The sequence below is a fragment of the Pelodiscus sinensis genome, chromosome 23 (assembly GCF_052426305.1).
Source record: "Pelodiscus sinensis isolate ZL-2025 chromosome 23, ASM5242630v1, whole genome shotgun sequence".
Classification (NCBI taxonomy): Eukaryota; Metazoa; Chordata; order Testudines; family Trionychidae; genus Pelodiscus; species Pelodiscus sinensis.
This window is the reverse complement of record NC_143074.1, coordinates 4,816,661-4,837,439: the sequence shown is the minus strand read 5'-3', so window position 1 is coordinate 4,837,439 and position 20,779 is coordinate 4,816,661. Positions and strand designations below refer to the sequence as shown.

The following is a 20,779-nucleotide window of genomic DNA, read 5'->3' as shown; positions in this document are numbered from 1 at the left end:
GCCCCAAGGAAAGGGAGACATTCCACATGGAGGGTTTTTTTTTTTTTTTTTGGTGGGGGGAGGGTTGGACCTGGAATGTCGGGGACGAGCTACAAAGTTCCTCTAAGTTCCGAAGGAGGGCGTTGATTTGATGTCAAGTCTGGGGCTGGTCATGCTGTTGGTCTGTGCGTACACACGGGTGCATCCAAAAGCAGACTGGGGCAGGGTGGGGGGGTGCAGTGCAGCAGAGATGGTTGCAGCTGCAGAGAATTTGGGCTCGGGTGTGCTGGGGTAGGGGCGATCACCAAGTGGCTTTGTAGTCCAGGTGCATTTTCTGGCCCTGCTGTGCTAGGTGCAGTACACAGCCATTAGGACAGTCCCTACCCCCCAAAGTGTGCAGTGTGTATGCCATGGGGTTGGAAGAGAGGAGGAGGCAGTGTCCCCGTGCTACAGATAGAGAAGTGAGGCATAGAAAGACCAGGGCTCTACAAACTGAATCCACATCTCCCGAGTCGGCTTGTGGCTTAACCAGACCATCTCTCCTTTATTGTCAGTAAAAATGCTGCCTTCTGGGTCACCCCACGGGATGGCAGGAGCCTAGAATTGAGTTGTAATGAGGGTAATTGGCCAGGGTGACCTCCCTGGTGGTGCTCTCTGGCAGGCTAATGTCCGAGCACTTTCCAAAGCAGGGTATTTCCATTCTGCAGAGCCATGAACAGCTTTGCCCCAAGTCCATGCAGCCAGTTGGACGGAAGCCCCAGTGCAAGCCCTGGTCTCTTAGCTGTAAGAGAGACCATCCTTTTGTTCTGTCTGTACAGCCCCAAGCACAATGGATTGCTGCTCTATGAACAGGGAGAGCCCTGCCAATCTGCGGCTACCCACCGTAAATCCCGGGGTATCTGCGAGTAGCCGCCTACGCAGAGGTGACTGCAGATAACCGCGGCTCGTTTTTGCAAGGAGGGATGTGGCCGTGGATACAGATTTTGTATCGAGAATCTTGCAAATGTGCGCACGGCCAAGGGCATCCACGGATTGTTTTGGGGGCTGCCGGTGCATGTCTACAAATGGGGCTCCCGCCTGCCTCAGTTGTCGCAGCTGAATCAAAGCTGGGGCATTATGGCTAACAGGTAGGTAATTGCTTTAACAGAGCTTACGCTTGGCTGCAGCCCTTGCAGCTTTGTGAGCCGTTCCCTGCCAAGGGAGAAGGGCTGTCCTATGGGGAGCCGAAGTTTTGATCAGCTCCATCTATTTACACGTCCTCTTTCAGACCCGTGTAAGCCAGCTCCGGTCCTGCTACCAGGCGCGCACACAGAAGTAGCCAAGCAATCAGGAGAGCTTTATTAAAACCGGCCCAGCCGGGTCTGGGAAACACACCAGCCCCCGGTTTCCAAAGCAAACGAGCCACGGCATGGGCAAGACCCTCAAATCAACTGACTTGCTTCTTTCGGCTCCAGATGTGTGTGGGGGCGGGGCCGAGCTGTGTCTCCGCCCTGCGCTATCCAGCCGGACAGCTGGTGCTGAGGGGAACACGGAAGGCACAGTGCAAGGGGAGAGTCCAGCATGAGCCTCTTGAGGTTTGTTTTCCTCCTGCCCACAAGCAGCAGGGAGAAGCGGACAAAGCAGGCAGGGAGCCCAGCCAGAAACACGAACAAGCTGGGAGGGAGGGTGAAATAACCCCCAATCCGTCCCCGCACGCTCCCCTCCCTCTGGCCCCTGCTAATGGACGCCCAGCCTGCAGTGCGTCCGCTTGCTCTCAGTCCCCAGCCCCGAGTCCCCCCGACAGCCGGGAAAGGCTCCTGGGATTCCTGAGTGAGAAGTGTGTGGGTGGGGGGGGGTTTGAAGTCATTGGTGAGCGCGCGTCTTGGGAGGTGCGGGTGCAGGCAGCTGCAGGGCGGAGGCGCCTCCTCTGCCCAACCTGGTTTGGCATGGTTCAGTGCCTCGGGGGACCCGCCCCTGCTTGGTGAGGGCCGCCTGGCAGGAACGCTCCAGAAACGATCTTCAAAATGGAGAGCTGTAGAGAAGTGGAGGCCACAGTGAGGGGAAGAAACTCCCCCTCGGAGGGGGGGATAGGGAGAGCCCCTCGGCGCCTGGGGATGATTCTCCCACCAGACCCAGTCCTGCGTGAGCCTGGTCGCCAGTGGCGCCTCCTTCGACGTCCTGCCACTGCAGATGTCGCCCTCTTTGTCTCGGCCGCGCCCTGGAAGGCCACGGTGCCTCTATCTCACACGGTGGCGTCTCTATCGCGTGTGCAGCACTGGGTAGACCAAGTAGTAACCCAGGGTGGAGCCCACGATCACCCCCAGGAAGATCCAAGCGTTGTAGGACATCACCACCAGCATCACCAGGTAACCGATCACCACCTGGGCCACGTGGAGCAGGGTCTGGCTAACGTGGTACAGAAACCACCTGCCCGGAGAAGAAAAGTGGAGTCACCATTGGGGCGAGCAAGCCTTGCATGTTAGCACCATCCCCCCAGGCCTCTGAGTGGGTCCCCCGCAGGAGGGCAGCCCCAGCCAATGGCTGAGGGCCAAAGAGCCCGGAGTGCATTGTGGGTGTAACATGAAGTGGGGTTAATTGATGTGGGCACGGTGCTGCCTCCGGGTCTGTGGGCTGCACCCCCCTGCTGTGCAATCGCCGCTCCCAGCCGGCGCCGAGCTGGCTGGATTCCCCTGGCTCGGGTGTGTCGACGGGGCTGTTTTGGCTGGGCTGAGCGGCTGAGGCAGGCTGGTCCCTCCCAGGGAGCCCCCGTTCCCCTGTGGGCCCGGCCCGTGTGCGCTACGCGCCGTACACACGGAACTGAGGGCGGTCACCGACCCAGCTTACAGGCCGGGCACTCATTTTTGCAGCGGGGCCACATCCCTGATTTTGTTAGTGGCTGTGGGCTCGCGCTGTCCCCTGGAAAGGAGGGGCCTCAGCCAGAAGGGGCGGGGCCTCAGGTGGGAGGGGTGGTTTCCTCTGGGCACCATGTGCCCCCAGTGGGGGGAGAAGGAGGCTTCACACACTGCCCTGCCCCCAGGCCAATCCGTCCGGCGCCTAGAGGAATCTCCATCCGTTTTGAGCAGCGAATGACCTTGGGCACTCCCCTGCACCTGGGGCTTGTTGGCCTGGGGGCAGAGGGGCAGCAGGGTGGACCACGGGCTGGATCAAATGGCTTGGAGGGCCGTATCTGGCCCCCCCGGTCGCAGACAAGAGGGCAGCAGGATACAGACGGAGGGAGAAGCCCACGGACACAACAGGACCTTCAGCACCATGCGAGGCAGTGAGCTCAGCACGCTGCCAACACTGTGCAGGCTACCAGACCAAAATGACCCCGCGTTGGAGCCTGTCCCCATCCCTGTCCCCTCCACGAGCGTCCTCCTCTCAGGCCGGTTTGTAGCTGAAACTTCTCCCCGCCCCAACTGGGAAATGCAAAGCGGGACGGTATGAGAGTTTCCCTGGCGGCGTCACCCGCCTTTCCTGTGTGTTTGGCTTTCTGGGCCTTTGCGAAATCAGGGGGCGGTGGTGGCTGGATTAACTCTGAACTAAGTGTTCCCTCTTCTGCAGACGGGCTGCGACTTGCCGCTGCTCTCTGAACCCTTTCCAGGCCGGGATTACGTCTGGCCCTAACGTGGTGAAATTCTCTGCCTTGTGCCCTGTTATGGCTGCCTCCTGCACGGGGCTCTGGCCGCAATTCGAAAGGGCCCAGGGTTCTGGCCAGCGCTGTGGCTGCAGTAGAGGCAGCGGTCAGGAGCCCCATGGTGACTGTCCCCTTTGCCTGGCCGCCCCCGCCCCGTCTTCCCCATGCACCCCAGCCGCTCTTCGGGCATGCATAGGAAGCCTTCCCAGGTCTCTCGCACCGTCCCAACACAGCTGGTCGGGGCGGATCCAAGGGGGCAGTTCCGCTGGGCCCAGCCAGCCAATGCGGTTCCAGGCCCTTTGCCAGCACCCTGTGCCCCCCCCCCCCCCGCCTCCTGCTGGGCCTGGGGTACCTTTTGGAGCTGGGGTTCTGCTGCCCCAGGTTTGAGTTGACAGACCCGCTGTCGGGCGGCCCGAGTGACTCCTGGCTGAGGCTGGTGGGGAGGGCCAGCAGCGTCTGGCGCAGCAGTTTGCTCTTGCTGATCTTGATGGCTTCGTACAGCACCGCCAGCAGCAGCACCACCAGCACCGAAAGCACCATCCCTGCAAGGCAAACGCCACGCCGCGGGCCAGAGCCATCACGCCAGAGCCCGGCTGCCCCTGCCACGGGCGCGCCACTTCTGTCGCCTTTGCCCTGCTCTTATTCCTCTCCTCGGTCCCCAGGCTGCCGAGCTCCATGCCAGGGAGGCTTCTAGGGACATCGGCCTCTACCCACCCCACCGAGGCTGCCCCATCTACCCATCCCAGCTGGGGCCAGAGCCTCTTCCGCGGGACGGACACGTGGCACCAAGTTCTTCCTGAGCCCCACGTTCCAGAACGGCTCCCCCGGCCTGCTCCTAGCATTGCTGAGTGGCAGCTGGCTGGGGTGGGATTCGCTGCCTGGGCCGCCCGCAGCAGAGCACGTCGCTGCACGTTCTCCGGGCATCTCCTCGGTCCCGCCCAAGCGGCGACCAAACCGGTACTCCCCCCGTGCGGTGGCAACGCGGAGACTGAGTCTCAGCACCCTCTTCGGCCAGGCCTTTCTGCAGCTCTGATGGGCGTGGCCCTCGGGGTGGGGGATGGGAGAGGTAGAACGATGGACAAAGCCGGTGTGTGACCGATAACTGCTCTGTCCCCCTACGTGGCTCCCCCTGGCTGCCCCAGCCTGCTCCTGGCCCACGCTGGAGCACAGGTGGCCAGCTATGGAAGGCATGGACAGAGTATGGCCCGCAGGCCGCAACTGGCCTGCCGAGGCAGCAGGGAGCCCCCGGCAGGCTCCCCTGCTTGCCACGTGCACCCTGCAGCAATGCGGCTGGTGGGTTTCCTTTCTGTTTCAAAACTAGAGGGGAGGGCGAAGCTTCAGGAGCTGCCCTGCCCCCAGCACAATCCCATTGGCTGGTTTCTGGCTAAAAATTAGCCAATGGGAGCTGTTTGTTTGAATAACAGGCAGCCAAGAAGAACCACACTCCTCCTCCTCCGCTCAGTTATTCGCTGAAGCACATGGCCAGGCTGGCTGGCTGGGAAACATGTCAAGCTCTGCAGGCAGGCAGCCTGCCTCTGGCACCCCAGTCCCTCCCTGCCCCAACTCTCTGCCCCCCCCCCACTCAACATACCCAAACCCTCCATCCCCCTGTGGCACTCATACCCCCTCCCAGATCTGCACCCCAATCTCCTGCCCCAGATCGCAATCCCCTCCTACCCTAGGTCACATCCCAAACCCCTGCACTCCAGTCCCCTGCCCTAGGTCACAACCGCCTCCGTCACCCCAATCCCTCACCCCAAGCTCCCTTCTGCACCCAACCTCCATCCCAGACCCCGTATCCCCTCCATTCATATCATTGAAGCGTGCGGCCCTCGACCACTTTCCAAAACCTTGGAGTGGCCCCCAATCAAAGATTATTGCCCACCCCTGAGCTATGGTAACTTGTTCCTAGCAACTGTGCCCCAGGCGTCAGTCCCTGCTGAGCCGTCCCGTGGACAATCTTTCAGCGGCTTGAGATGTGGCAGTTCGGGGGAGGCGTGGAATTTCACGGGGAGAGCCCAGGGCTATAACAGGGTAGGCGGGAGCCCCCAGAAAACCGGAGTGGGGCTGGGGCAGGCAGCATGTGTAGAGTTCTGGAGGATGGAGAACCATGTTCTCCGTTGGAGTTTTCTGTGCAGGCAAGTGCCTGTTTTCATAGGCCTGGATTTGGTGTCGATTGCTACAGTGATTACCGTATTTTAGCAAATATAACCTGAGGGTTATATTCGTTTTTACAAACCCCGCACCCCACCCCACCCCACCCCCCTGCAGACTATACTCGTGCATAGGGTATGATATAGTTGGGTTTTTTTACTCACCTGCGCAGGAACCGGGGAGTGAGCGCTTCCCCGCCCAGAGGCTGGTCCGGGGCGGTGAGTGCCCGCAGGAACCGGGACTGTGAGTCTGTCTAATTTCCCCCCACGCCCCCATCGCCCTCCCCTCCACCGGCACCGTAAATTAGCAAATATACCCCTGGCACAGTTTGAAAGAAAAGTATACCCCACAGGATATACTAGTGTGTGGGGTATACGAGACATTTTTTTACTCAAATAGCAAAAACCATGGGGTATATTCGGGTGCGGGATATATTCAGGTGCGGGGTATATTCGCTAAAATACGGTAAGCTGAATAGCCTCTCGTATTCCCTCCTCTATCACCCAACCAGCACAGAGTATGGCCTCTGCTAGAGTAAACCCTAACACACCACTTCACTGATAACCGCACATACCCCGCTGCTCTCTCAGGACACGTCTACACTAGGAAATAATTTTGAAATAACGAAATCGATCTAGTGTGTCCACACTATGGACAACACTCAAAATGAGTCCGAGACAGGCTCTGTTGATGTGACTGCTCTACTTCGGCTTAGCCCCCCAGGAAGCACTGGGAGTAATTAGTTCAAATTACTCTGGGGAGTCATTTAAAAATAGCGGCACTGGAGCGTCCACAAGGCTGCTTTTTTTTTTAAATGAAATGAGCGTTATTCCCCAAGGAAAGCAGGCACGCAGCTTTTGAAATAACCTGCCCATTTTTTCAGAACAGGCTTGGTAGTGCAGCTGCTTTCTGCTTATTAACTCGACCTGAGCGGGGTTATTTTGAAATAACTCCCTAACTAGACCAGGTCTCAGGCTCGGTCGAGAGTACAAATGACGGTGGTATAAGTTAGGGGGCTCTGGTGTGCGAATAATCCACAGATTCTGGTTCTTACCTGCTGGGCTGTGGACATTCCAGAAGTCAAACAAAAGCACCACCTTGTCTGAGAAGAAGAAATGCATCTGGAAGAGACCAAAGGCAAAAGTTAGAAACTGGACTGGGGTGGAATATAGATACAGATGCCCCATCTCCTACCAGCCGATGCCAGATTTCCAGCTGTGGAGACAGACCCATGATCACTAATCACAGCCTCTCAGAGAGAGTGCCTGGGCGCATTTAAGGAATGTCGATTGTTCTTTATAAAAGTGGTTTATTGTTGATGAACAAGTGCCAGGCTGTCTCAGGGCCTGTTTGTGTAGCCACAGGGAATGGGGAGAGCATTCCCAGTACACAGACTAGGGGAAACCAGCTGTCTGAGCAAACCAGTGACAGGCACGGCAAGCTCCGGCAATATTTTGGGAGCTCAAGTTGAAATAGCTTTGGCATAGGTTGTGTTACAAATGCAACGTGTGTGTGGCGTGGGGTTGTGTATAACTCCTGGGGGGAGGGGAGACATGGCCAATGTAAACTCTGGGAAGTGTTTGGAGTGTCAAAGGGTGATTTTTCACAATGGGCCAGACCAGGCCGTGCCGTCGGCTGGGACGAGGCAGGCGTCCTGTTACCTGGAGGGAAGGGAATGTTGATTTCCCCCTCCAGCCCCAAGCTGTCCCATTGCGGTCTGCGAAGGACCCAGTCCCAGGCGCTGCAGCTCAGAGCTGAAGAAGGGACCTGCGGTGAGCTTGGGGGGGAAGAGGAGAGGAACTCCCTGCTGGTGTGTATACTCTCATTGTCACCAAGCTAGCCCGGGTATGTGCGGCCACAAAGGGCAGCGTGGGGCGTGGCGGTGCAGTTGAGCCGGGCCGAGAACACACCCACCGCTTTCGGGCAGCGCTCACGGGCGGAGCAAAAGCCGTGTCGAGCTTGTGAGTTCATCTGCCAGAGCCCGCGTGGGAGCTGGGGGCAGCTCTCTGATAAGCTTATCAGCGGCCATGTGCATCCTTTGGTTGTCTTGGTGTGTTCTCTGTGATGCTTTCCTGTGGGCTTGCTTGCAGCTTGCAGTTCTGGGCAGTTGCACTGTTTAAAGACTCTGAGGAGAAAGCAAAGCCAGCCTGTCTAGGCAGCCGGTCTTGCTGGCAACTCGCAGCCAATGCAGGGAGCTGTGTAGGCTGGGCTGGAGGAGCAAGCCACAGGCTTCTGACAGAGAAGTGAGGGCTGGGACCCGGCAGCCTTGCGGGGGTGGAGGTGGGGTCTTTTTGGACCATGGAGGGGGGAAACAGATGCAGTTTCAAGGACTTTAATAGGAGCCACTGTGAGGGCTCTATTTAGGCAGCTGAGGTATGTGTGTGCCCCCCTGTTACCATGGCATGTGAGCGCCTCACAATCTTTGTTCCTGGGAGTTGCCGGTATCCTTCTTTTACAGATAGGAACAGAGACTAAGTGACATGCCCATGGCCCTGCAGGAAGTCTGTAGCAGAATGGGGAACTGAGTCTAGGTCTCCCAAGTCCTGACCACTGGGCCATCCTTCCCCTTGAGACAGGAAGGACGGCACAGCCTCCATAGGCCACCCAATCCTTGGAATGGCAGTGGGGACACCCACGAGAGTGGGGCTTGTGATGCGGACGCCACCTGGGCTGAGACCAGCAACTCAAATCCTAGGCCACCCATGTGTGTTTTAAAGAGCTGGCCGTGATTTGTGCGATGGCCTTTCCGTCCGGCTCTGCGCAGGCTCTGCCCAGCGAGGCCAGCGGCTCTCCGCTCCTCATAGGGGTAGCGAGGGTCCAGCACAGGCTGCTGCATCGCCTGTTGCGTTTCAGTAACAGCTGCAGTCTGTGTTGGGACGTGCAATCCCTCATGGACCAGGTCTCTCTGGGCTGGTTTCTCCCAGCTGTTCGTGTCAGCTGCTGTTCAGAGTCTTCTCCTTCCCCCGGTTGTGCAGGCTTCGGCGGAAGGGCTGTGGAGCGTCTCCTCCTCCAGCACGGGCTCTGGCCCAAGCAGCACAATGGCAGCTTGCAGATTGCACAGGGCCAATGTCTAGGGGCCAGTTGTGCAAATTGAATGGCCCCATCTGCAGCTGCACAGGAAGGGGGGGAACTCCCTGCTGCAGGAGGGCACTCCCAGGATGCCCGAGGCAGGACCAACCCAACTCAATCATCCCAGCCAGGGCTTTGTCAAGCCGGGACTTAAAACCTCTGGGGATGGAGATTCCACCCCCTCCTTAGGGAACCCAGCCCAGTGCTTCACCATCCTCCTAGGGAAATAGTTCTTCCTAATCTCTTACCTTGACCTCCCCCACTGCAACTTGAGCCCATTGCTCCTTGTTCTGCCATCTGCACCCCTGAGCCCAGCCTCTCTCCATCCTCTTTGGAACCCCCCTCAGGGGGTGGAGTGTGTCTCCTGGGTGGCCTGCCCCTGCCCTCTCCCTGGCATGTGCTGTTCAGGTCCCCAGAGGCGAGCCTGGAATTGGCTTCTGCTGCCTCCTGCCCACTTGCGAGGCAGATTTTCTGCCGCCTGGCGGGGGTTGGTCCAGACGTTTGATTTGAAATAACGTGCTGGGTGGCCTAGCCCTGGGGGCTGCAAACCTCCCTCGCTGCAGAATAATCAGTTGGGCCCAGGGCTCCCCATGGGCACCCCCAGGGAGGCTGAACCCTGGTCTGGAGTGGCCCCCTCTGGGGCTGGTGGCTTCTTTCTGCGGCTACCAACGGAGGACTCGCGTATGAGGGTGGGTCGCAGGAGGTGGCTACTTGTGTGATCTACACCCCTCCATCTCCCACGATGCTAAGGATTGTGGCTTGGAGCCGGTGTCACCCGCACACCTCGGGTGGTTCGCTGGCCCAGGCAATGGCACTTAGACCGCTTGCAGCAAGAGGTAAGAACAAGGGAGCTCTACAGCCTAAGCTGAGTGCTAGCTGGCTTTATAGCACAGGCTGTAGCAGCTCCTACGCTAAGCCCCAGGTTCAAATCTGCCCAGTGCCAGTGACACCAGTGCATTGCATGTCTCTGTATCCTGTTTCCTGACCCCAATCTGGTCCCTCCTGCTCCGCCCAGCCCCTCATACTTCCCTTTCTCTGTCTCTTTAGCTCAGGGCAGGCACTTCTGCTTTGGTAAAGTCTCTTCCCCAGGATTATGCCAGGGAGACGGTTCCACTAGCAACAAGCAGCGACCTCCTCGGCACGCTGAGCCAACAGCTGAGTTCCAACCCCCTTGGAACTGCCTGCCCTTGCTGAACCCAGCTGAAGGGCTCTCCCCAGAGTTGCCTCGGGGCAGCTCCCCTGAGCGCTGGGTCTTCACGGCAAAGGACAAACGGTTTGCTCCGGTTCTGTTTGGTTCAGCTCCACCCGCTGAGAGGAGAAGCTGCCCGGCAGAAAGCCCCAGACCAGGCAGACCAGAATCAGGGGCTGCTGGTTTGGGAATGCTGAGCTCAGACACCTCCCCGAACCAGCCCCAAGTTGCTTGGCAGGTTAGACGTAGGGAGTGTGGCACACAATGCGACGGGAATAAAGCTGCACAGGATCCTGCCGGGGGGAGCCGTCGTGGGCTGCATTTTATCAGCAAATGGAAGCACGGAGAGGTTAGAGAACCTGGCTGTGCTTCCAAGGCGAGTTAAGAATGGGATCCAGGAGTCCTGACTCTTCCCTGGTTCTTACAAATCATTAGCCCCAGTTTACATGTGGGGAAACCGAGGCCCAGAGTAGTGGCCTGACTTGCCCATGTGACTAGCTCACTTTTGGGGTAGCACAGAGAGCGTGATCCCGAATGGAGCCCGGGCTCCTGGCTGCAGCACCCTCAGCCACAGGCCCTCGGTTTGAGTAGCCATGCCAGGAGCCACCTGAGATTTGCCAGGGAGCGGCGGAGCTCATGGCAGCGAGGAGCAGGCCGTGTGGCTGGGGCGGCTGGAAAGCCCGGGGGAGTGCCAGCAATCGGCTCCATGGGGCTCAGGCAGTTTCACTTCTCCTTGGCGCAGTGCCAGTGCCGTGAGCTGCCTTTGGGACAGTGGCGCGCTCCGCGCCGGTTCCCTTTGCGCTGTAGCATACGGGATGTTTCCCACCGTGGTGCTTTCCTGTGGGGGCAGGACGTGGCGGCTAGAAAATCCACCAGGCCAGGGCCGTCTGTAGGAGTCGCGCGGCCCTACACAGCACTGTTACACGGGGGCCCTGACGCCTGCCCGCTGGAGGGAGGATTTCTAGAGCGGTGATTTTATAATCTTCAGCAACGTGCTCCTGAACTGCTTGGAGACCACTTTTAAACTAAGGCCCTGCCGACTAACACTGCAAAGTCAGGCCGGGACAGCAGAGACCCGGGGTCGGCGCCTTTCCCAAGTGGCCTGCCCAAGATTTGCCACTCTCCCGGGAGGGGGGTTGCCACTGCGCACCCCACGTCACTCACTGATTCTGGCTCCTCGCAGGAAACTCACTCCTGGACGGGAGGCAGGGAGAGGAGAATCAGCCCCAGAGAAGCGGCCAGAGCATGGGGGGAAGGAGGTTTGGGCAAGGCCTTGCTCTTGCCTTTCCCCTGGCAGGAATCAGCCACGTGGGAGACCATGGGGAGGTGCGTTCGCACCCTTTGCACCCCCCGGCGTACGGGTCTGCACTTTGTCTCCTGCCCTGGGCTCCGCTCTGGCTTTTCCTATTGGGAGGGGAGGAGCAGTGCGTGCACGCTTCCCCGCAAGCCGGAAGCGGAGCCTCGGGGCTCTCCCCCCACCCCCCAACTGCCCCACAGGAACCCGGCGCTGGCTCCAATCTTGAGGGGGACCCGATGCTAGCTCAGCAGCACCGGCTCCCCGTTGGGGGGGAGGGGGCGTTCTTTGCGTGTACCACACAAAATCCTCTCGTGTGCCGCTTACGGCCCGCATGCCAGATGTTGCCGTAGAGACCGTGGGTTGGCACGTGCCCGTCTAATGGCTTCATTGCCAGGTGAGCGGCCTTCCCAGGTTCCGTGACTGCTAACAGCTCTGCCAGGCTTTTCCAGGTGTAAGTGAACTAGACCCTCTCCGGAGGAAGCAGCGCCGCAGCACACGGCTAGGAGGCGGCGGGTGGCTGGGAGCTAAGCCCCAGCAGCCCCCCTACAGCTGTATGCTGTATTCTGCCTATGGGTAAGGACAGCCCTGCTCCGAGTGTTGCCAGATCCCTCCGAAAGCAGCATTCGGTGTAGAGGGGAGAGGGGCTAGGTACCAAAGTGCTGGAAAAAGGGGTGGGGTAGGCGGCTCTTTCTAAGCCAATGCACCCTTTCCTGGCGTTCCTGTCACCAAGGCAGGAGCGTTCCAGGGTTCTGCCCTGCAATGTGCATCTCAGTAGTGCCTCCCCCCCCATGCTAGTCTGAGGCCGAGAGGATGTGAAAGGGGCTTTTCCAATAAACTGCCTCAAGCAAGCTAGTTTAAGTCGATGGGAAACGCTGGCTTAGCGTGAATCCAGCAGGCTGAGTGGAGGCTGCACCCTGTTGGAAAAAGCACCTTCCTTCCTAGTCTGGATCGGGGGTCTCCGACTCATGGCCTGAGGGCTGTCTGCGGACTGGAGCGTTTCCTCAGTCCAGCCGACACGGGGGATGTGTGTGTGCCAGTACCTGCCCCCCAAACCTGCCACTTCCCGCCATCATCCCACACTCCCCTCCCATGACGCCCCACCCCTGAGGGGGGATTCCTGGGGGTGGGTGGGTCTGATATGGGGCAGCAGCAGTGGTCAGGGGTCCCCCACCCCCTGGCACTTCCACACAGCGGCGGGAGCCAGGGGGTGTGCGGGGGCCCCGACAGCTACTGCCGCCCTGCACCAGGCCCCCCAGTAACCCCAAGGCCACGTCCCTCTGGGGTCAGGGTGCAGTGGGAGGAAGGGGGCGGGGCTTGAGTACCGGCACATCCCCCCTCCTTCCTCCGGTCTCCCGGGCCGGATTGCGATTATGCTCTGCACGCAGATGGCCTGTGGCTCAGGGTTCAAGAGCCCTGGTCGGCCCCGAGCCTGAGGTGCAGCAGGGTCAGGGAGTGGACGTACTTCCAACCCAGCCTGTGCCAGGAGGAATTCGGAAGGGCCTGCGAGGGGGATGGTGCAGGCCAGTCAGGTGCCGCTTGAGGCCTTTTGCAAAGCAGCTCTGCGGTTAGAGCACACGCAGGGAAGCTGCAGACTCTTCCCTCGCTGCCCCTTGCTCTGGCCGCAGGACTTGGGCCAATTGCTTCCTCCAAGCTAGCAAGTCCCTTCCCCGGAGCACGTTTCTCCAGCCACGCACACGACTTTCCAGCTGAGCAGCACAGGCACCGTTCTGGGAAGAGCCCTCTCTTCTGCGCGGTATGTTCCTGCATTTCACTCCGAGCTGATCCTCTGGGCACTGCTACCAGTGACACTAAGGGTCCCTTCCTAGTCCCAGCCTGGGTCCTCTGAGGCCTATTTTACAAAACCAGTGCTACGTCCTGAAGCACGCGGCTTTCATCGGGTTGCAGCTGCACCCGGACTACAGTCGACGGGCACCTATCCTGCACGGTGCACTGAACCTCCTACACACACGGCCCCAGAATTGCTTGGATTCATCTTCCTTTGGGTTTGGCTTTGCTGAAGGGGTAAAAAAAGTCATTTGCTCAGATGACCCTGGAGACCGGGGCCAGATTTTTCCTTGGCACATCTAGACAGCGTTAACCTTCGACCTCCTTCCTCAGGGCTGAACTCCCCTTGTTACACCAGTTACAAGTGTTTGTGTGGGGCCAGGAAGGACTACAGTTTGGGGCAATACTTGGGCTACACCAAGGCTGTAGACACCTTGTTCCTTGTCGCCATTAGCCTTTTAAATGGCGACAGCTAAAAATGCATCTTTCTGCAGTCAAGGCCTGGCCTTTGCTTTTTTAATTACATGCCACCCCCAACTGCAACGTTTGTTAATGGCAAGTGCAAACGACGCATTTTGCACAGTAATTTCCAGGATGCTTCTGAAGCGACCTGCCTGGGCTAGAAATATTGCCTAATAGATGTATGTATTCATCCAGTACACAGGATCTAATTACATGCTTAGTCAGGGCATTGTACAAAGCATATTATCACATGTAATTGGTTCATTCTTCTGAATTTCCTTTGGCAGCAGATTTATAATCATAGTGTTTAAATGAGACTATATCAGGACTTGGCATACTTCACCCATCAATTTGAGGCCTTTCATTGTGCTGGGAGCATTTTTTCCCCCTTTGCAAAAGGGAAAATGGGCATGTAGAAATATTCAGTGACTCAGCCAGGATCTGAACCCAGATCCCAGTACTCCATCCAGGACAGGTTGAACCTCTCTAATCTGGCACCAATGCCGAACCATGGGAAGTCAATTTTGTAGCGAGTGGGACTCTTATTTTGCTGAGGCGAATAAAATGGAACAGCCCTTGCAATACTGCTTAATACTGCATGACTGAACTGATACACCCTCTATAAGCCTACGCCTAGCTAAGGCTGATCGGCTCTCTTCATAACAAAGTGTTAGTGTTACACAATGTTACCGTATTGGCACAAGGCAACAAGAAGAAAAGGAAAAGGACCCAGGCTTACGTTTAGCAGCATTCTCAGCACTGAGTCCGGCTCTTAGGAGATGTTTAGGGGTAAATTAGAGCTAAATAACAGCACAGGGCTGGCAGCTATAAGCAAACTTTACGGGACTGCAGGAAACTTGGCCACACCCATGATAAGTGGACATCCCGCTAACTAAAATCATGGCGGGCCACGGATGTTGCTGGACCAGAGACTGCCGGACTAGGGAGCTTCCACCTGTCATTACATTTGCCACCTTCAGATGCACAATGAGAAACTGGCTCTCCCCAACTGAGGAGGAAATGCTCCAAGTGTGAGGACAGGGGTCAGCTCCCTGGGCCAAGTCTTCCTGGAACCTTTACTATTCAAGGATGCTGGGGGCTGGTCCACCCCCAACCCAAGGGAGAAGGATGTCCTAACAGGCAGCCAGGTCGCTGGTGAGCCCTATGGACTGTTCCTGCTATCCCGATAGCAGGGTTTAGGAATGCCCTGCCAAGATTCCGTCCTGAAAGCTGGGGCTCTTCTAGGTGTGGCTATGCCTGCTGGGTTGTCCCCCCTGCATTGGCTGGATTTCCCAGGTGCCTCTGTGGCTGCTTTGTGGTTCCTTCACGGTGGCTATTGTGCTGTGAAGACATGGGTCTGTTTAGTTGGGACTTGGGTCTGTTTAGTCTGCAGAAGCGAAGAGTGAGGGGGGATTTGATAGCAGCCTTCAACTCCCTGAAGGGAGGTTCCAAGGAGGATGGGGAGAGGCTGTTCTCAGTAGTGACAGATGGCAGAACAAGGAGCAATGGTCTCAAGTTGTGGTGGGAGAGGTCCAGGTTGGATATTAGGAAAAACTATTTCCCTAGGAGGGTGGTGAAGCACTGGAATGGGTTACCTAGGGAAGTAGTGGAGTCTCCATCCCTAGAGGTGTTTAAGTCTCGGCTTGACAAAGCCCTGGCCGGGTTGATTTAGTTGGAATTGGTCCTGCCTAGAGGTCTCTTCCAGTTCTATGATTCTATGAAAATCAATTTAAAATCAGTTTAGTTTCACCAGTCGAATGCACACACTTAAGCCAGTTTAAGCCTCGCCAATTTAAGCTAAACCAGCTTTAAGCAAAGTTTCAACCTGTGGAAGCAATTTAAAAAGAAGTACTGTGTTTTCTACTCTAGGGGTGGCACCCCAGAGCCCAAAGCCAAAAGCCTGACCAAAGCAATGGTCAGTCGCCTCACTTTCCCACTCCTCACACCCACAGAAGTGTGTTACACCCATCGATACGGAAGTCAGTCCTGTTTACAAGTCATCGCCTTAATTGTAATGAAAACCCTCAGCCAAATCACATGGAGAAAAAGGAACTAGAAAAACATTTTCCTATGTAGAAATTCTCTTAGGGGAAATGCCCACATTATGGTAAAGGGGGTTTAAGGTCAATGTGTCAGCTTTTAAATAATAATACTTTGCATTTACATGGCAGCTTTCAGCTGGGGATCCCAAAGAACTTTAAAGCAATTAAGATGTTATCATTCCTTTTTTTTACCGCTGGGTCAGTGAACAGAAGTTAAATGACTTGCCAAAGGTCAAGCCACAAAGTCAGCAGAAAGACCTAGAAATAATCCCGATTGTCATCCTCCTGCTCTAATGTTATTTAAAAACAAAACGCTCCAGTGGCTGTCAAACAGGTTTTAGATACATTGTGTTTATCTCATGGATCTCATTTCAAAACAGTGTGGAGGCAGCACGGTGCGGTGGACAGGGATCTTGTCTGTGAGTCAAAAACCTGAGTCCTAACCTTGGTTTAATCACTGACCACCAAAGTGATTTGGGGCAAGTTGTCATTGTTCAGTGCCTCAGTTTTCCCATCTGTAAAATGGGGCTAACCATGGTGTGTCTTGGTTTTCTGAAGCATTGTGAGAACCAGGGATGAAAAGTGCGATAGAAGAGCAAGGACAATGATTAAAACACATTGTAACATGATGTCATAGGAGGTGAGGCATTGGGCTAAAGTAATAACCTGCTACCTCAAACTGCTGTTGAAGGACTACATTCGATTTCAGGTAGATGGAGGTAATCCTAAAGCCCAAAAGCTTCGCTAGCTATGGGGAAAAGAATGCGGAGACCTGTAGCACCTTGGGGTATGTCTACACTACCCCGCTAGTTCGAACTAGCGGGGGTAATGTAGTCATCCGCAGTTGCAAATGAAGCCCGGGATTTGAATTTCCCGGGCTTCATTTGCATGAAGCCGGCCGGCGCCATTTTTAAATGCCGGCTAGTTCGGACCCCATGCCGCGCGGCTACACGCGGCACGGAGTAGCTAGTTCGGATTAGGCTTCCTAATCCGAACTAGCTGTACGGGGTTCGAACTAGCTGGCATTTAAAAATGGCGCCGGCCGGCTTCATGCAAATGAAGCCCGGGAAATTCAAATCCCGGGCTTCATTTGCAACTGCGGATGACTACATTACCCCTGCTAGTTCGAACTAGCGGGGTAGTGTAGACATACCCTTGGAGACTAACAGATTTATTAGGGCATCAGCTGTCGTGGGATAAACCCACTTCATCCGATGAGCTGGAGTGGAAGTTACAGAAGGGTGAGTCACTGACCTATACTGGCCCAGGTCCTCAAAGGTAGTTAGGTGCCTAACTCCCACTGGACTATGGTAGGTAAACATCTGTGGTTGCTAGAAATGAGCCTGAAAACAAAACTCTGGATCCAAACACCCCCTGACAGCTGGGGAAATCAGACTAGATTTTGGATTTGAATTTAGCAGCTTGTGTTGGGGTAACAGGTGCTGTGGGGAGAGGGGGTGCAGGGAGGGCCACCCGGAGGGCTGGGAAGTGCAACCCCATTTAGCAATTAATTGTTGGTGAAGGCAAAGGGAGCAACGCACTTCCCAAGTGCTATCATGAGTCACTTTTCGTTCCTGTTTTTTCAAGCTCTGCATCTGATCATCACCTTGTATTCGCTCCACTCGTGGTCTATGGATTAAATGATCAGACAGCTGAACTGTGCCTCAGTAAGCTAATACATCTGATGATCCACTTCACTAATTAAAATTAAATTTTAATGCACTTCATTTCTTAGGGAGAATGTTGAACTGTGGCATCCAGAACAGCTCCGCAAACAGATATACCAGCCAGAAGCATCCAACAAAGTGGGTCTTTGCCCATGAAAGCTGATGTCCAACAAAATGTGTTAGTCTTTAAGGTGCCACAGGACTCCTTGTTATTTTTACTGGCGATTGGGAGTCTTTACAACTTCAGTGGCCTCTGGATAAGGGCGGGAGTCAGATTCTCACAAACATGAGGAAAAGTAGCAATAATTAAAAAGAACAAATTCTATTACTGGAAGTGACTCAGAATGTCAGTGTTTTTCTGTGAGAAGTGTCAGAAGCCCCAAGACTAATTTCTAATTCGATTAGACACTCGGTTGAATGCAAGGGAAAATCCTGAAGATGTACATAACTTTAGTTTAGATCCTTATCTTCCAACTTCAGTGATTCTGTTACTGTGTCCTAACCAGGAAAGCTGATCATTTGCTAAAATGCTGTCCAGTGCACACCAGGAGTGCTTTCCTGGAATAGAAATACCAGGATACTGTCCTGGCACAAAACTCCTGGTTTACATGTAGATATAGCAAAGCTGGGCTTTGTACCAGTACAGTGAAACTTTCTTCCTGTAAGGACAGCCAAACACTGGAATAGGCTTCCAAGGGAGATTTGGGAACCAATGTCACTGGAGGATTTTGAGAAAAGGTTAGACAAACATCTGTCAGGAATGGTCTCATTTCATTATACCTGGTCCTGTCTCAGTGCAGCAGGTTGGACTACGTGATCTCTTGAGGTCCTTTCCAGTATTACACTTTTCTGATTCTGGTACCCTAAAATCACCCTGCCTGAGCAAAACAAGCGACGCCAGCCAAAACGTAGCTTTGTCAGCAGAGGGGCTTTTGCTAGCTTACCTATGTTGGTTAGGGATCACGTCTTTCCACCCTAACTGGCATAGTTCGTGGGCAGAACTCTGTATGTAGGTGGGTCTAGCCTAAATCAACCTTTGTAAAAAGGTGGGGAGGAGTAGAAAGAACACTGCAAGTGGCAAATGGCAAAAGTTTTCATCAGAAAAATGAAAATGTTGAGGAAATCCGTGATCTTTGGCCAAAACGGCCCAACATCATCAACTTATCTCGGACTTTAAAAAACGTTGACCTCCCCCCCACACCCTTGATCTGTGGTTCTCAAACTAGCTGCTTTAGATCAGTGGTTAGTCTGAGTTATGCTCAACCATGGTTAGATTGGCCGAGTACCTCTCATAGAAAGGGCCGCTGGAGCACAGAGGTGGAGAGAAGCAAAGTGAGGTGGAGAAGACAGAACAGCTGGGAGCTGCAAGCAACTGCGCTAGGGGCTGTACTTCTACAATCCCAGACTCCAGGCAGAGCCATTGACTACCATGCCTACAAAATGGGGCTGGGGGTAGTAGACGTTACCAAGTACCCCGCCCTCTCCATCAAAGGGGATTTATTTCCATCAGTCTGTCTGCTGAGCACGGTCCTCAGGCAATTACTTCTTGCAACGGTGCAGCCGCAGGCCAAGGGGGACGATTGAGAAGATAATTTTTAGCTTAATGTGGCCCTCTGAGATGTGACATTTTCCAGTCAGAAAGCTCAACCCCCAGAGCCCTCCCCTCCATTGGGTGGGAGCAGGGGAAACATTCACTTGAGCAGGGACTCACTGCCTCGTGCTGTCCCTAAGAAAGTTACTGTATCCACCACATCCTGCACTGCCCCTGGATAAATGGGCAGATCACAGCAGAGCCACCTCTGTGCAAAATGTAACCCTTCCCATGGGCAGCCCCCTGCATTCGGGTTGTTAACGAAATGCCCCGAATGTGTCAGTTGCACTTGAAGGGAAGCCCGGTGTGTATCCGCTGACTCCAACCTGTAGTTTACAGTCCCGGCAGATTTACAACCCTCCGATCGGAAATGTACTTACTTGCATCGTGCTGGCGTCTTTATGTCTCCTGTGCTGTGTCACAAACCCAGAAAGGGAGGGAGTTTGTAAAGTGAGCCCGACCCCGAGGTACAATTGCTGCGCTTCAGGAAACTCAGCACTTTGGTAAATTGCGGTGGGTGTTTCAATATAGGTCACTTGCAAAGCTAGAGAAAAAAAAAATCACATGGCTCGCACAGGATCCTGGGAGTTGTAGTGCAGTGTGTGTCCTACTCTAGAAGGAATCCTGGGAGATTTGTGTATGGGGAGAAAACCCTTTTTTTAGCCCCTTTGTGCGTTCCAGAAGCAGTTTAAACTATTTTCATTACCAATGTAATGAACGGGGATAGACTTTGTTTGACTCCCCTTTGGAGCTTTTGCAACTTGACTGACATCTTTTTTTCTTTTTGAAGGGGGAAACTAATGCCTTGCTATTGCCCTGCAGATCTCACAGTCCTTTGTGTTATCCGGATCTCCATTTTACAGAAGCAGTAACTGACAAGGCTGCGTCTAGACTGGCAAGTTTTCCTGCAAAAGCATTTGCTTTTGCGCAAAAACTTGCCAGATGTCTACACTGGCCGCTTGATTTTGGGCAAAAGCACTGACGTTCTACTGTCCGAAATCAGTGCTTCTTGCGCAAATGCTTTGACGTTCCCGTTCGGGCAAAATCCCTTTTCCAGAAGTGTTTTTGCGCAAGAGGGCCAGTGTAGACAGCTAAAAACTGTTTTGCGCAAAAAAGCCCCGATGGTGAAAATGGCAATCGGGTCTTTCTTGTGCAAAACCACATCTAGATTGGCACGGACGCTTTTTCGCAAAAAGTGCTTTTGCGGAAAAGCATCCGTGCCAATCTAGATGCTCTTTTCCGCAAATGCTTTTAACAGAAAAACTTTTCCATTAAAAGCATTTGCAGAAAATCATGCCCGTCTAGACATAGCCACAAGTGATTATCCTGTAGTAGGTCACGGGACGGTAGGGCAACCCTGTCTGTTCCAAGTCTGGCAGCAGCATCTGGGACTATAGGCTCTTAGGAGATGTAGCTGTGTCTATGGGACCCACGGGTTTGTATATTTATTTATTTTGCCTTTTGCATGAACTCCTGTGGGGGAAAATGTGCACAGCAAAGACCAGGAGTAGTTTCTAACTGAGAATATGCATTGTTCTGTTTAGGAGCAGCCCCCTTGGGGCGATCCTGTAAACGCAGGTGCTCACACAGTAGAACCTCAGCATTACAAACACCTCGGGAAAGGAGGGTCTTTGTAACTCTGAAATGTTCATAACTGAACAAAACGTTATGATTCTTTCCACACTTCACAGTGGAACATTGACGTAATCCAGTTTTGAAACTTTCCTGTGCAGGAGACAAGTGTTGCTGTATTAGGGTGACCGTATTTTCCCAAAGGAAAAAAATAAGACATCCCAGGGGCCAGATCAGGATCCCTTGCTTTCCCCAGAAGCAGGACGGCCTGACCCCACTTTTGCCAGCCTCTGTGGGGCCAGCTCAACCGGAACTGCTCTTCTGAGCCCTCTCCCCACGTGGGGCTGGTGTTGCAG

The 20,779-nt window shown here is 54.9% G+C and overlaps 1 protein-coding gene across 2 annotated transcripts; it reads right to left on the bottom strand.

Annotated features, from left to right (window-relative positions):
* Window positions 1–1,294: 1,294 nt before the first annotated feature.
* SLC31A2 (solute carrier family 31 member 2) lies at window positions 1,295–19,384 on the bottom strand. 2 transcript variants are annotated; one of them, XM_089772995.1, is made up of 5 exons: window positions 19,232–19,384; window positions 7,664–7,874; window positions 6,804–6,870; window positions 3,948–4,137; window positions 1,295–2,385 (listed from the first exon to the last, which is right to left on the bottom strand). In XM_089772995.1, exons 2-5 carry the CDS (start codon window positions 7,718–7,720, stop codon window positions 2,217–2,219), a joined length of 483 nt encoding a protein of 160 aa, XP_089629121.1. In that variant the 5' UTR covers window positions 7,721–7,874; window positions 19,232–19,384; the 3' UTR covers window positions 1,295–2,216. The 2 variants fall into 2 exon arrangements, with proteins under 2 accessions (XP_089629121.1, XP_075761929.1); XM_075905814.2 differs by lacking the exon at window positions 7,664–7,874.
* Between the last annotated feature and the right edge of the window lie 1,395 nt (window positions 19,385–20,779).